General features: G+C 32.7%; 1 protein-coding gene across 1 annotated transcript in view; it reads left to right on the top strand.

Annotated features, from left to right (window-relative positions):
• The first annotated feature begins 174 nt into the window (after positions 1-174).
• The window catches only part of LOC105204910 (rab11 family-interacting protein 4A), a 48,612-nt gene continuing 31,749 nt past the window's right edge, over positions 175-17,037 (top strand). Inside the window, exons 1-2 of the mRNA XM_026138961.2 lie at positions 175-1,149; positions 14,645-15,190. Coding sequence (XP_025994746.1) covers positions 14,781-15,190 — 410 coding nt within the window. The 5' untranslated portion in view covers positions 175-1,149; positions 14,645-14,780. The remainder of the gene's footprint in view (positions 1,150-14,644; positions 15,191-17,037) is intronic.

The following is a 17,037-nucleotide window of genomic DNA, read 5'->3' as shown; positions in this document are numbered from 1 at the left end:
TATTAAAATTTACTAAACGTATGTGTAAGTCCAATTAAAATTAAGTCAACTCATATAATCATCATAGTTAAATTTTATTAAACTATATTATAAAAAATTTATTATATTTTACTTTATTAAGTATATTTAATATACTTAATAAAAATTTTACTATACTTTTTACAATATCTCAATACAATTTTATTAATTTTACTAAAATTAATTATAGTAACTTTTACTATAATATATTAAAAATTATTATACAATATATATGGGAAAATTAGACCATATTTCTACTAAAATTCTTTGATGTCTATGTTATCCCATAATTACTATAATGTTAAGAGTAAATTTTCTCCATGTGCACAGATCACCAGTATTACATATGTATATATAACATATACATACATATAACATATACATATGTAGAATTCAACGTACAGCTCTAGGTAGGTCATCAACCGGGTCGCCCCAGCGTTAGAATACGTGGCCGTTTCGACTGTACCGGCGACGCGGCGACACGGTTGAGCGACACTGGTGCTTTCTCGTACCTGGCGGATATACACGGCCATGACGCACACCTGTGCGCTTCCCGCAGTCGGTGCACGTCCGCGCGCGCGCGCGCGCACGCACACACACACACACACACACACACACACACACACACACACACACACACACACATCACCTCGACCACCGGTGCTCCGGTGCACAGTAGCCTCTCGCGATCGAGCGAGCGCATGCGCCTTCGCCGTCTCTCTCGGTGGGGCTTCACAATCGGGTCCCCCGAGCACCGAGAGCGACGAGAGCGTTCCCGTCGCTTTCGCGTCGCGACTCCGCGTCCGCGTCCACGGCCCTCAGTTTGCCGCCGATCGCACCGTTATCCTGGTCGCGCGCGCGCGCGTCCTCCGTGGACTATTCGCGCGCACCTTCGCTTGTGTGCTCCCCCTTTTTTTGATCCCTTTGGTCGTTTTGAACCCCCTCTCCCCCCAACCCCGGTATTCCCGAATAGCGTCGCATCCCGCACGTCGCGACACGTTGCGCGAGCACAGGTGTTTAAAGTCGGTGGACACGGGACAGATACACGTCGGCGCTGCTCTGAGCGAAGTGAAACGTGAGTCCCCGTACCTGACGCCGCGTTGGTTTCTGCTGCATCGAGAACGACGCGAGGTGAGTCAAGTTTCAGGAATCTCGCCCGTTCGCTTCCGTGTCGGGTGAGTCTGCCTCCGGGGTAACGCGCGGACCAACCTTTGCGTGGACCCCTAAGTGTGTTCCGGAATACTCCTTCCGGTCAATTCGGAGCTGACGGTTCGCTCCGAACGATCGACAAAAAATGACGATCGCTAGTTTTTAACATAACATATTTTTACGATTAGTTGACGAAGATATTTGATATTTGCCTTTCACAAAATGTAATTCGTAAAAAGAAAGGAGACATTGTTTTCTCGATCATGGATTACTCGAAAATTACCTTCCGTTACCTGAATATTCTTAATTTATTGATAGAAACTCTCGCCACTCCGAATTGATCGCGGAATCCACTGGTCTTTTTGTATATTTAAAAAGCGAACTACACTGAGGAAAAAAGTTAACTTGCTAAATTTTTCAACTTGATTAAATTTCTTCAGTTTGAGTAATTATATGTTTAACTTAAGTACTTGATACTTAATCTTCATCATTTTATATTTACCTTAAATGTGTATAAAATATTATACTTGTGTGAATTTCAGTATTTATGTATTTAGCTTGAGTACGTAAAACATTTAAACTTTAGTATTTTACATTTAACTTGAATGCGAATAAAATATTATACTTGAACTTAAATACTTGAACTTCAGTATTTTAACTTAAATGTGTGTGAAGTATTATATTTGAACTTAAATATTTGAATTCGATATTTAACTTGAATGCATAAATACTTGAAATGAAGAATTTAATCGCGTTGACAAGGTTTAGCCAAATTAATAATTTGTTTTTCTCAGTCTACCGGGAAGCGGGCAATGGACTCTCTCAGAGATTCATTGCCTCCTGTTGACGTACACCCAAGGACTTTGATTCTGTCCATGGGGAAATTTTCCAAACTGAGAAGTCACCACTTTCTACATACTCGCAGTTCATGGTTAATGAAACGACTAGAGCTTATTGGTCGTTACGTTAATCATGAACTGTAAGTATGTAGAAAGATAGCGACTTCTCAGTTTGGAAAATTTCCCCATGGACAGAATCAAAGTCCTTGGGTGTACGTCGCGTGAATGCGTGATCGGATGTTTAACACGCCGCGCCGCTTCGCACTGTTGCTGTAAATTCCACTGTACAGACCTTCGATCGTCCTCATAACCGACAACACTTTTTGTAACATATGTATACATATGTAACTCTGCCCCTCCCCTCTTCCCAGGCCGCGAAGAGTTGTTAATTTTGACGTGTGTGCAATTCAAGCGTGACCAGTTTGAAAATGGAGCGTGTTCACTCGGTCTAGTCTAGCGTTCAATCCTTTAACCTGTGCTCATTTCTCGATTGTGAAATCGCCTGGGAAGAAAAAACCGAATATGTTGAAAAGATATTATTTTATTAAAATAAAAAAACTTTTTTATTACATCTTACTTCGTTATCTAATTTTGTTGCATTATTGTTGCGACATTTCGTCATTAAACGGAGAATAATTAAGTGGATTAGCCACGAATGTGAAATCAGAAATATTGCAATGTACTGTCTCTAATCGGCAACAGAGTTATTCTTACACATAATTCTTGAGTGTTAGAAGAGTGTTAGAAGAGCGACTGAGAAACAAGGTGCTTCACCTTAGGTCAAGTATGAATAACGTAAAAAAATATTGAAACGGTGATCAATATAAAAATAAAAAAGCGAGTCGCAATAACTTCATAATATGAGACTTATTCAAGAATAATAGACGATTAATTAATTAGTTATCCAGTGTGTAGTAAAAGATTTTGAAATATTACACGCAAAAAGATTAGACCAAAGTAACCAAAACTGACATGCCATTTTGTTTTTGGCAAAACAATATTTTTTAAACAAAAGCTAGAAATAAAACTTTAAAAAGAAATTAGAATATAAATTAAAAAGTGTTTTTTTATTAGATAGAATGGCAGTTTTATAAAACTGTTTCATATTTTATAATAATTGTTTTCGCAATATAGCCTAAAAAGAGCGTTTGAGAAGTTGAGCTCCAAAACTGGCACAGTAGGCAGTTCATGGCACAATTCAGTCACGGCCCCGTACAAAAAGAGTTAACTGTAAAATAAATTGATAATATCTAAGTAATAAAATGTAATTTTATGTATTAAACAACGAAGTTCATGAAATTAAAAAGTTGAAACTTAAAATCGCTATGCATTATAAACGGAGTAGTGCATTAGTATAATATATTTCTCCGTGAGAACAGACTATGGTTTGTGTACTAATGAGTAACCTCATCTATGATAACCTTAACCTTTAAATATCGATACACAAAGGATTAATGCTCTTTCTGTCGATATTTAGATACCTTACTTTGATTACGTTGTTCTACAGGTTAACAACGGTTTACTGTTTATTTTTAACCGACAAGCTTTTTTTTCGATCGTCAAGAGTTGTCGACGTCAATCCAAACCTGACGCAGCGAGACCTGTTGTCTGTTCTCACGGAGAAGTCTACCGGTTTATGCTGCACAGTGATTTTCAAACCATACTTTGAGGAAAATATGAAAGAGATAAGAAACAGTTTTAAGAAGCACGTATAATGATCTAATATTGTCAATAATATACTTACTATTGTTTAAACGCAATTTGCATGAAAAAAATTGTGGAAATTTTATTCTTGCTTTTCAAGAATTCGTTTTTAGCTGATGTTATATAAAATAAAGCCATGAATGTATGAATTATGGGTTTTTATTTCTTTAATTATCTAAGCTATTTTTATCAATATTAATACAGTACAATGTTTAGTTTTCAAGAAACAAGGAGGTGCCGTTAAAACGAGGGGTATGTCAGTATTGGTAATTTTTTTTCTATCAAATTAACAATTACTTTCACGTGTAAACAAGAATATAAAATCTACAGAGAATTTGATAATCTTAAATACACGTAACTTGTTTACATAAAGAAATTTTGTATAGTTTTATCAAGAAAAATATGTTCATTTTTATTCACTAATAATCATTTATGATTCAGGGAGAAATGATAATGGAATCGACGTCGAATCAATATCAAAATGATGACTTCGACATCGAGTCGATGTCGAAATCATCATTTTGATGTCGATTCTACGTCAATTCCATTATTATTTCTCCCTGAGGAGTTGAGAAAAAAATATCGAATAGAAATAACAGTATCTTTAAACTAAGAATTAAAATTTTTAAATATTATTATTATCAAAGCAATTATTGTAATATATATTGAAATAAAAAGTATATGTAATATTTTACTGAAATTCAAGATTATTAAATTCTTTATAAGATATTATATTCTTATTTATATGTATAAGATAATGATTGTTGATTTGCTACAAATTTTTGTTCTGTTTAGTCTATAATCGGTGAGAATTATTCTTATAAACGTCAGACGTGTAGCAAATAAGAAGCGAGATGCTTCACCTTACGTCCATCGCGAATAGCAAAAAACTGTCGGATCGTATGCTGAATATTAAAATAAAAGCGAATAAAATATCTTCGTAAGTAGTGTTGCACTTAGGTAACTTAAAATTATCTAGATAAAGAGTTACATATAAATGTATCTTAGATAGGATACAGATAATTTAATTTTAATTTATCCAGACAAAAGATAAGAATGTATATGATTTTAGATAATTTTTACATATCATCACTATTGAGCAAAATTATTTAGGATACGAAAATAACACTTTCATATTTTTATCTCTAAATTTTATTTTTTAACAATAGTTCTTTGAAAAATTTAATTTGACAAAAAATTTCTCTTTGAATTTGAATCAATGCGCAAATAAAAATTATAATTAAAATATAGAAAAAATATATAAATAAAATTCACATTATATAACGACTGAATAAAATTCTTTCTTGTAAAAGTTATCGAATTTATAGATTGAGGGCAATTTTTATATTGTACTATGACTGATCTGTGCAATCTGATTCCAATATATATTCCCAGTACTGAAAACCTATAGTTCACGTTACGTGTACTATAGATTTTCAGTGTTTGCAATAAATTTTGGAACGCAAATCAGTAATCATTTTGAAAAATTTTCCTCTTAGGATACATGTTAACTTGAAGATTGAGGCTAAAGATAATACTATATTCGCATTACTGCTCTCATTAGATAATTTAGATAATTTGAAAAAGATAACCCTTGTTTTATCTAAGATAAAGATGAAGATAATCTATATTATAATAATGTAGATAGAGACAAAGTAAAGCTGTTTCTTTATCTAGATTCTTCTAGTTATTTAAATGATTATCTAGATAATTTTATATAGGCAAACAATGTTTGAAAGTAATTAGAGAATTCTTCGAGAGAATGATTGGTCTGAAGAAGGTCGGAAATTGCTGGAAGATCGGTCGGCTCATTGACGAATGATTTACTCCAGGTAAGGATGATAAACAGGACATGACTAGGCGGGATGCTGGCATTATCCGTATGCTGCCGTTGGAAAACGAAGATTAGATATCGGAAACTCTCGTGCGTGTTAAATATATCCTCCCCCCACCCTCCCCTCCCCTGTCCGTGCTTTCGAGCCCGCTCTAAATAGGCGGACTGGAATCTCGGCTTGAAACGAGATTCGAAACGCATCTACGCATTCCGTTCCGAGTGACAAGTGCCTGGAGACCGAATCGCGTCGGTCCTATCGTACGGCGCGCTTAGTAAACAGTCCAAGCGTGACACATAATAAATGCTAAAGCGAGATTACGGCACGATCTCGACCGCGTGTCGTATTCGTCGGCTGCGCAAAAAACGCGTGTTATAACGCGAGCAAATCGGCTGGTCGTTAAAATGCAGTGTTAGAAAAACCAGCTTCACGCTAATAAACTGCAACACGCAAAAGTACATGGAGAAAATTTCCTTTTAGTATTTATTCTCAAAATAGTAATCGTGAAACATGGACTTCGAAGAATTTTACTATAATTTTAATAAAATTTCAGTAAAGTTAGATAGTTGTAAGATTTAATCAAATTTTATAATGTAATTAATCATTTTAACTATTTTATAATGGAACTAATTTATAATATAAAATAATTTGATTAAATTTTACAAAAAGTTTACTAAACTTATAAAATTCTTTAAAGTTTATGTTGTTCGATGATCTTGAGTGGAAACAATTTTACTGAGAGAAAAGAGTAGTTGCAATTACTATAATTTAATTGTAATTCATAGTTATGTTCGGTGCGAACTGTATATTTATACAGTTGTCTTAACTACTCAAATTCTAATTATTAGTAATTATTACTATGCAAATAGTAAGCAAATGTTTAAAAAATAGTTATATTCACTACAATTGTGATTGCATTATTAAAAAAATGTTTATTTTTACCATTCGTAATATTTTACTATATTAATATTTGAAATTATTGTAATTTATAGTAAACTTTTTCATCGTTGGTTGAAACTATAAACACAAGATTATTATTACCAACATTATAGCAGTAATAACTATAAAAATCGAGCTTCTTACCATAATCTTTTACAATCTAATTATAATTACAAATACTTTTTTTAGTGTGAAAGAAAATTCTCTCCGTGTAGCTTCGACTAATTGTTCTCAAAGGTACGCGTACAACGAACATTTATTCCTCTTTCTGCGTATTTATGTCAATTATGCTCAAAGTTTTAAATAAAAGTTGACAAATTAAATAATTAATTGATCCGTTAACTCAAGAATTTATATACAATTCTTTTTCTTCCTTACTGAAGCATTATAAGACCACGGGAAAATTGCAATAGATTATTTGATCCTGTCTTTTTGGCGAAATGTTCTATTTTGTTATTTTACGATTTTCCGCTCCTATTCTATCACTCGAAAACAGTCCTTCAGGTAATCGCTGGTGTACCTCTGCGAATTCTGTCTTCTTTGTGACTTCCATTCTAATGCTTCCCTAGCACGTTTCTGTTTTCTCTCCTAAATACGTGCTCCAATCCATCTCCATTTTCTTAGCTTGACTTTCTCCACAATATTCCTTTTTCTACTTCTTCTTAGCAACTTGAAATCGGACCATGAAATCGGACCATGTGATATTCAGAATTCTCGTAAGAAATTTGTCAGTAAATATTTAGAATTTCTTTCAGTCTGTTATAATTTTTTTTTAATTTTATAGGTGTATAGGAGTATATTGTCCTTACATTTGAATAAAGTTTCTCAACTTAATTTGCAAACGAATATTAATTTGTTAACTTTTTCATAAGCTAAATTTAAGATTCAGAATTTGACATTGCGATTTATTTTTGCGTTTGAGTAGGAGTTTGCAAATCATCTGTTGTAAATATACAGACAAAATTTTCTTCCAGAATTTATCCTCTTAAAATCATAGTAGTCGTAAAACAACGTGGATTTTGATATATTTTTAGCAAAGTTTAGTAAAATGTTAGAAAAATTTGATTAAAACTTAATTGCAAAGATCGAAATTGGCTGTTATTAATTATGCAATTGTTTTATAAAAGTATTATTTTAAATAACTCAAAATTTTTAAGTCTATTCCTAAACTAAAAGTGTGGTTAAATTTTACTATATTTTAATCAAACTTTTTTATAATATTATTTTATAATTTAACGATATAAAATAGTGTTTGATTAAATTTATTTAAAATTTTACTAAATTCTTAAAAATTATAAAATTGTTCGAAATTTATGTTAAGCTAAGACTTCCGTGATTTTGTTTTAAATTCTAGGAGAAAATTTTATTTGTGTACACTGAATAAAAAGTTTGGTAATAATTACAAAATATTAAGTGAAATAATTAATGTAACAATGTCAAGTTCGTGTGAGTTAACAACGATAAGAAGGTAACTAAACAGGTCTTGAAATGAGCAAATTAAGATAGTAAAGAAATCAATGCATATTTATTGAGAAATTAAATTAATGTAACAACAAACCTTTGAGATTAACAATTTGTAGTGAACGTTTGAAATAATTAAATATTTAATAAAATCAAAAATAATTTTACCTTTCTAAATATTTAACGAATCAAATCAAACTTGCTAGTATTTACTATACTTTACTATAAATATAAATTAGTAAAGCAAAATTATTTTTTTGTTATATTAGTTAAATATTTAATTAGTATTACTTCACTTAACGTTTTGTAGCTACTATCAATTTCTTTTTTTCGGATTGCAGATAAGATTTTAACCAATATTTAAAAAGAAAGCGAACGCGTAGTTATTGGCGCGCAATTATCGGTTCAAAGTCAGTAACTTGTGATATTTATGTGGAAGTATATATGATACTGTACTGCATAATACGTGGTATGTTATACATTGTGCACGTGAACCTCTTTGATCCGATTTCGATTTCCAATTCGTTGTAAAATAAAAACTCGCCGCTAATTAATTCTCTTGTGCATGACAGACTAAAATTTTATTAAATTATTTAAAATAATATTTTTTTGTGAGATGTAATTGTACGATTAATATCAGTCAAGCTTTGATCCTCTTGATTATCCTCGTTCCTCGAGCGCCAATGCCATGTCCTCAATTGGGGACACCGCTTTCGACGTCAAATTGATCAATATTTATTACAAGTTTAGCATTTTATTCTCGTATATTTGAACAAAGCATTAAGAAGCCTCTATTTTGTAGGAAATTTATGCAATTTTTAATTAGAGAGAAGGAAAGTTGCTATGACAAAGTCTGACAATAATGATCAAGCCTTGGTAGTATAAGTTTTATTGAATTAGTTATAAATATTCGATTAATGTAACAAAATTAATTAAAAGTAATTATTGTTAAACGGTTTATTTAATATAGCCAAAAGTACACGAAAAATTGGTTTAATCTGACTAAATTTAATCAGATTAAAGATGAATAAACATTGTTAATAATTAATAATTTTATCTTGCGCATCAATTATCTGTGCTGTACTCTCATTAGCCTTTATTTGATTCTTTTGTTGTTTAAATTTCAAAATGATTGATCCTTGATTCAAGTACATGGTGTGTTTTAAATCATTCTTTCTATGTAGTAATTAAATTACTAATATGCCACGGTAGTCGAATTTGTAGGACACCCTCAAAATGTAGGAAGATTCAGATTCAAATTCTGGATGAGGCGTTATTTTTTCGCAATAAAATTCTGTAAGTTTTATTGAGGAGGAGTAGATTTTATAGATACTTCTGAGCATTGAAATTATTAAATTACTCAATTTAATAATGTTATGTGTTCTGGCATCATATAAGTCTGACGAAAATGCGACGTGCAGTTTTCATAAGTCGGAGATTATAAAAATTATTCAGCACTAAGATCCTCTGTGACTAATGTAACTATTTCACATTTATGTTTGACATTTTCATAGGTCCGAATTTCAATTTTATTATTATTAAATTGTCATTTAGTCGTAATTACTAATTTTGATTATATTAATTAAACCGTTTACTAATTTTATTATTATACATGTATATTGCTTTTTTAATCAGTACAATCAAATTGAGGAAAAATCAGATTGAAAAAGATGAAACTTAGAAAAAAACCTCAAAATCTTACTATTGTTGATATAAACGATATCATCATAATAAAAGTGATATCATCTTGGAAAAAAAAAATACGGCAAAAAAATTGGAAAAAAATATTTTTTTCTTCTAACAAAATTTCCGAAAATTTTCCGGAATAAGAATATTAATATTAACCGAATATTTAATTGTAATTGTTTTGCAGAAGTTTAGTAATAATCATCTAAAATTGTAAGCTATTATTGTATTAGATTTTCAGCGTAAAGAAATAATGATTTTTCTCATTCTTTCTTCGCTAAAGATAATATTATATAATTTAATTTTTATTATATAATCAGGATGCACAATCAAGTTTAAACTCGATTTCTCGCGTGGTAATTGTCTTTCTCTAAATGTGTTTAAATGTCGCTATATTTCTGTAATAGCGATAAATATAGGCAAGAACGATAAAGGGAGACAGGAGGAACGTTTGCCAGCGCTCCAGTTAACAGTTATCGTATTACGATAAGACGATTATCGCACGTTTAAAAGCTCTTTTGAACTTGACAGACGGCTTTTACGGCACATGGTACACGCGGCACATGCCATCACGTGAGTCACGTGCATGAACGGTACCGTTTGACCGATCGATAAAATGATCTGTCGATGCCACACACTATTACATCCATGTCGTTATACCGTTGCCAGAGCGCACATTAGAATTTGCTATCTTTAACGTTCCACAGACTGCTCCAGAACCGCAGTTTTAATGACAACTTCTTTGGTAGAATTACACTTAACTTTCCCTCAAGCAGGATTTATGGAAAGACCATTATTATCGCTACACTTTCCTAACATTTAATTTTGTGTCTTTTATTTGATTTAATATTGACATTTAAAATTAAAGTAAAATTAAATAACAATTCGAAGGCTAAAGTAAGTAAAAATCAGATATAAATAAAGGAATATACGTATAGAGAAAATAATTAGTATTATTAAGTACTTAAAAGTTGTACATATATTCTATTTAATGTAATTATTGTTTTATTATAAAGAATAGAAAACCTTTAATGGATTCGATGATTATATTAAAATTTCATATTGTATTATTTTTATTTCAATATTGTAATATCTAAAGCGCACAATATGATTGTTTTGGGGAACTTGTGAATGTATATAAATTTACCTTGAAAATTATTATTGAGCACTATGATCCGCTTTTGACCGGTTAACTGTTTTTCTCAATATAAGTGTGTTGATATGACTTCTCCGGTCATAATAGGTTATTTACTGTTTTTAGTAATAATAATATTAAGAGATTCTAATTCTTGGCTTGTTATTTTCCAACGAATACTGTTTCCTCTCAGTTTACGAAGTCTTTGTGACAATTATTATTGAATAATGAGAACATATTTTTATCGACAAAACTCCTTTATGTAAGCAAGTTATGTTTATTTAACGTCATATAATTTTCAAAATAAGAATATTTCTTTGTGTACGAGTTACCTAAACAACACGTATGTCTAAAAAGATGACGTTCAAAAGAATAACCTTAAGATGTATTAATTACAAAAAGATGTCCTAAAGATGTCTTAATTTAAAACATCGTTTTTTCAGTCAACTTTAAGACGTCATAATGTTGTCTAGTCTTCTGGTTTGTAACAATTGTTTGAAACTTTATATGAGCACAAAGGATCGATTTAGTTAGTACATGTTCCTTTATTTATATTTTAATATTTAACTTTTAATATTACGTTGCTTTTTTTAAATTTAATATAAATTTTCGAGAGAACAAAAATCCCACTTTAAGCGAACGAAAAGATTTTATCATTCGAATGCTCACCGCAGGTTCAATTTTCTAAAAATATCCGTTCTCGTAATTTCGTAATGTAAAAATGATCGATCTCAAGAAATAAAGTTTTTCGAGTTAATGAAAGAATCTATTATTAGATAAACCTGATTCGTCAAACTTGCAGAACGTCTTAAATTATATGTTTGATCTTTAATCACACGCTCGTTTTACTCAACAAAGTCCTTCCTTCATACTTTCGCATCGCGCTGATTCACTGACAGCGGTTTCATGATGTTAAAACAGTAAGAACTAGCAAGAACCGCCTTGCTTCTCTCCCGGATGACTAACAGTGTCTCAAAACAGAACAAACGGCGGTGCATCCGGATTTCTCGATAAGCCCGATAAGACGCTTTCACTCTCGCTATTTACATTCAAGCGCGCGTCGAAGATTCAGGTGCGCGTGTGCCACGCACCTGCCGAAAATCTCGGCGCGCCCGAAAGCCGGAAGCCCTCGAAGGGGCTTCGAGGCTCAATGAAACCGTGAATCACATGGGGAATGATGGGGAGATAAGACTAAACAGCTTTCAACTATGTAACCTCGTGTGTATCGTAAATAATTCATCGTCGGGCGAGTCCTTCTCTCCTTCGACGATTCTCGCGGCTTCGGTACTCACCATACCGTGACTTACCCGCCAGTTCTCACGCTTTTTTCCCCTACTTCGCGTCCTGAGAATGCATACGTTTAATAAAACTGAAAGATATCGCGCGATCTCGCCGTTGTTCCGTACCTAGGTAGGCAATGTCTGTATTTATGTCATTAGCATAATGATTGCGAGCCGCTTACCAGTCGATGTCAGAACGCGTTGTGCAAGATAAAGGCGAAGGAAAGGGGACCAGATTCCTTCGCATGAATTTGAACGGGCGGCGGCGCCTTGCATTTTTTGCAATCGGATTGTGTTAATTTTGTTGGGAAATTTCTAGCATATAGAGGGAGAAAAATTTCTCTCTTTTGGAATTTACTTTCAAAATCATGATAGTTATGAGACCAAGACTTGAAAGAATTGTACTGTAAATTTAATAAAATTTTGAATTTAGTAAAATTTGCTATAATTTCAATAAAATTTTACCAAACTATTTTGTAAAATAAAGTTGTTTAAATATTATCAAAATTAAAGAATTTTCTTTTATAATTTAATTTTGGAAAAAATTATGATAGTCGTGGGACAACATTGCCTTTACTGAGAAAAAAGTTTTTGGCATTTGTGACCATAATTGCATGGTGAAATAATTATAGTTTGAAGCTCTATTTTTTATAGTTATTATAAAGCTGCATTCCGATATGCATTGCCAGGACTAAAAATCTATAGTTCACGTTACGTATACCGTATACTAAGAAAAAAAGTTGTTAACTTTATTAAAATCTTTTCAATTCAAGTATTTATATAAATAAGCTAATTATATAAATGCCTAAATTAAAGTTCAAGTATTTTATGTATATAAATTAAGGACATATTATAAATACCTGAAAATTAAGTGAAAAGCAATACTTGAAAAAATTTAGTGAAATTGAAAAATTTAATCAATTTAACAATTTTTCTTCTCAATGTAGATTTTCGGCACTCGTAGTGAATTTTGGAACAAAGTGCTATGTTAATAATATAACCTTATGATTATAGTTTTACTAACTATACAAAAATTTTATTATAAATTATGATTATTTCAAATAAATTAAAATAAAAAACTATCAAGGTACATGGCAAAAAGAAACATTTGTAATAAATGCAATCATAATTATAATGAATATAACTTATTTTAACATTTACTTTTTATTTACACAGTAAAACTAGTAGCTCTAACGTGCTTAAAATGGCTATAACTATTAATAAAAATACTTGGTACCGAAAATAATTATAAATTAATTAATATGGTTAAATTAAATTATAGTAATTGGGATTATTTTTTCTCTCAATGTTGGAAGAATTTGGTTATAATTTAATAAAATTTTTACTTCAAACTAAACTTTTTTATATAATATTATAAAATTAATTTAGTTGATTTAAATTTTACTAAAATTTAATTAACTTGTAAAACAAATTAAACAAGAACGCTTTTTTGACGCTTGTATCTAGATCTTTTTTCGGTCGTCACAGCTCTAAATTGAACATAAATTAGTAATATCACGTTTTTATTAAATTAAAATTAATTTAATAATACTTTTGATGCTAACTAGCATCTAAATATTAACCCCCCTCCCCTCTCTGAAAAAACTGTAAAGAATTTCTTGCGAAAAACCCTGGCTGAGGTGATATTTTAAAAGTAATTCGGCGCGCAGTTTACTGAATTTGAAGAAGGATATAAAATCACACGAATAAATATAAGCACTAACATTAAGATCTAGCTACGACCGTTAAAAATGCGTTCTTGTTTAATTTGTGTTGTCACATTATCGGTCGAATATCTCTCTACTTTAATTAAATAAGTAATACAATTCTTCGAAATCCATGTGGGTCTCACGATTATTGTGATTTTTAAAGGTAAATTCTAAGAGAAAATTCTCGCCATATAGTTAAATAAAGACATTTGGTAGTTTCATTGCTTACAATAAGCAATTATCCAAATCCAAAATTTTGGAAAACGGTTATTGGACCTCTACCTCGCACCTCTACATTATCTTTACAGTATCTTAATTTTGAATTTAATTTGCACGTTGTTAACGCAAGATTCGCGGAGAGATTTCGCTATCGCATCGCGTTCTACACGGTTATATATTATCTCGTTAACATAGAATCGGCATTGTGGAATATTATATATGTTGCCTTTGCGTTACACAATCTCGCCAGGAACTGACGTAATGTGATTAATACAATGAACGCAGCGAAACGCAAGATAAGACTTGCACTCCAAACTCGACGTCGGAGTGTTGTTGTACATACGTCTCGCGCTTCTCTATCCCTCATTATCTCGAATAAAAGGTAGCGACCGACGTTCTCTTCCTCGAGACCGATGTAAATCATAATATGTGAAAAGCGTCGCGCACATACATACAGGTTTACCTCGACCCCGACTTCTCGGTCGGAGCATGAGGCAAGAGAGAGAGAGAGAGAGAGAGAGAGAAAGAGGTTCTCGCGGGCAACGACTCGACTTGACTCGCATCTCTCTTTGTCTCTCTCCCTTTCTCTCTCGTCTGCCACACCGCTAGTTACTCCCGAAGCGGACGCGCTCCTGGCATACCTCGAGTCTGACTCACGGACGTGGTGTTTCAGCAACGACGGGTCGTCAGGCGACAACGGCAACGGCAACGGCGGCGGCGGCGGCGGCGAATGAGAGCGTCCTTCGTCGGCGCGTGCACCACGTTGCATCGCGCTGACACTCTGACGTAGCCCGCCGCGGGGTCCAAGGATGGTGAGCTCCCGCACGTCCAGCGTGAACGTCACCGTTAACGGTAACGCCGCCGTGGTGGCCGACGGCGGCGCGGGAAACGCGTCGCGCGAGGACGAGGGCCGCGCGGCGAACGGCGTGATCGGCCCTCGGGAGTGGAACCAGAGCGGGCCGCCCTCGCTCTCGATGTCGGTCGACCTGCACAATCTCGTCAGCTCGACTCTCACGGATTCGGGACGGTTCTCCACGAGCCCGGACGACCATCAGGCCACGTCGGACAGCACCGCCAACGCGATCAAAATCGGTTGCCACGACGAAGAAGAGAGCTACGAGGGCTTCGGTTCCGTCGAGGGCGACTTGGTGGACGACGGACCGGAGTCACCGGGCGGTAGCAGTTCCGCACCCTCGCCGACCGGTACCAACTCGCACAGGTGAGCCCGAGAGCCCGATGCGATTTTTACTCGTGGAAGATACCGTCACTCGAGATTACTTTACGATAGGATGAATCATTTTTTTAAATATTTATTTTTGTTTATAGTTGATATTTAATGTTCAATGGGAATAAAACGATATTTCTAATGATATCTCTAAAGTTTCTGAATGCAGGAAAATTCTTAATCAGGAAAATTAAAAAGATGTAATTTTGTACAAAATACTGTGTGTTCTTTTAAATTAGACCAATTGTTTATAATTATTTTTGGGCTAGCTATATTACCACCACATTTTTTTTCTTCCATTGATTATGCAGTGCATTACATTTTTATAAATTGCTTCTTAAATAATAAATACTTTATTACTTTGACTCTAGAATCTGTTAAACATTACTTTGACGAATGTAATCGTTTAAGAGTTTCAATATAAAATTTTGATTATACACAAAGTTATTCAATAAAATGAAAATGGGTGCCAAATTATCTTCTTCTTCTTTATTAATATGTGACATTGTAATTTAATTTATAGTAAATTTGTTTTCATACTTTGTAGAACTATAAACAAAGCACAGATCTTCTAGAGAGTCTATGGATGTTTAAAAGATATCTATGCATTCTAAGAATGTTGCTTGGACATTTTTTTGGAAAAAGTGTGTTGTGTGGGAGATTATTATTATTAATATTATAGTAGTAATATCTATAAATATCTTAATCCCATAATTATTTTCAAAGTACTTATAATTATGGTCACAAATATTAAACACTTTTCTCTCAGTGCATATTTAAAAAATTTTAGAAAAAGTATAAACTTCCTCATTTCACTTTAATAATATCTAACAATTTTATAAAATAATTAGGTTAAATTTTACTAAATAAATAATAAAATTTTTCCAAATCCGTGTTGTTTCACGATTAGCATGATTTCAGGGATAAATACTAATTGTAAGAGAAGATTCTTTTTGGATTATATAATACTATTTGAAGTTTTATCGTTATAAATAGTTTCATGAAAATAATCGGCAAGACTTAATAGGGTTTGTCGGTTTATATGAATCAATCTAATAATGAATGAAATTTCGTGAAAAAAGAAAGAATAAACGATTATAAACCAATCCGGTTTTTTATAAATGTTGAATTAAAATTAATCAAAGATATTAATTAATTCTAATTTATTTCTCTGTAAAGTTATCTCATTATAAGAATGTTATCTCATTAATTACGAATATTAAGAGATTTAAAAGAAATGTTTTTAAATTTTATAATTTGAAGATATTATAATAGGTATTTGTTTATAAAAAGGAGAGATTGTTTTTGAAATTTTGAAAAGATTTACAGTTTTTTCCAGAAATCTTTTGTTACTAGTACTTTGTATTCTACAAGAATTAACTTGATTATCGGAAATTGCCTCGCTACGATGCATATTCGAGCACCGCAGTATTTGGAATCGCTTCACAATTCTGAGCTAGGCAAGAAGAGAGCAAAAGCGAACTGGGTCTTCTATTATGTCAATTGCTTCCTGCCGTTATTCGCTCGATACGTAACATCAATCGTAGAATATAGCAGGTTATTTCCGAAGCTTAATATACAGCGCAAATGTTAAAACGTTAAAATGCAGTATAATCTGAAGAGCGTGTATGCCTGTGCATTTTTACGCTGGATGAGTTTACGTAAGAACAAAGCGCTGCATACAATGTCTATCACCTTGGAACAATACCGACTTGCTGTCTGTATGCGCAAGTCACACGGGTTACATAATAATGGAAATGTATTTTTAAAAGTCGCTTTGCTGTACCAACGTGTTGCGTTAAAGTATTCTCGATAGTGACGTGATTTCCTTTTAATCGCGC

Source organism: Solenopsis invicta, chromosome 16 (genome assembly GCF_016802725.1).
Source record: "Solenopsis invicta isolate M01_SB chromosome 16, UNIL_Sinv_3.0, whole genome shotgun sequence".
NCBI classification, from domain to species: domain Eukaryota; kingdom Metazoa; phylum Arthropoda; class Insecta; order Hymenoptera; family Formicidae; genus Solenopsis; species Solenopsis invicta.
The sequence above is the reverse complement of the archived record's forward strand: the minus strand, read 5'-3'. Positions and strand labels throughout refer to the sequence as shown.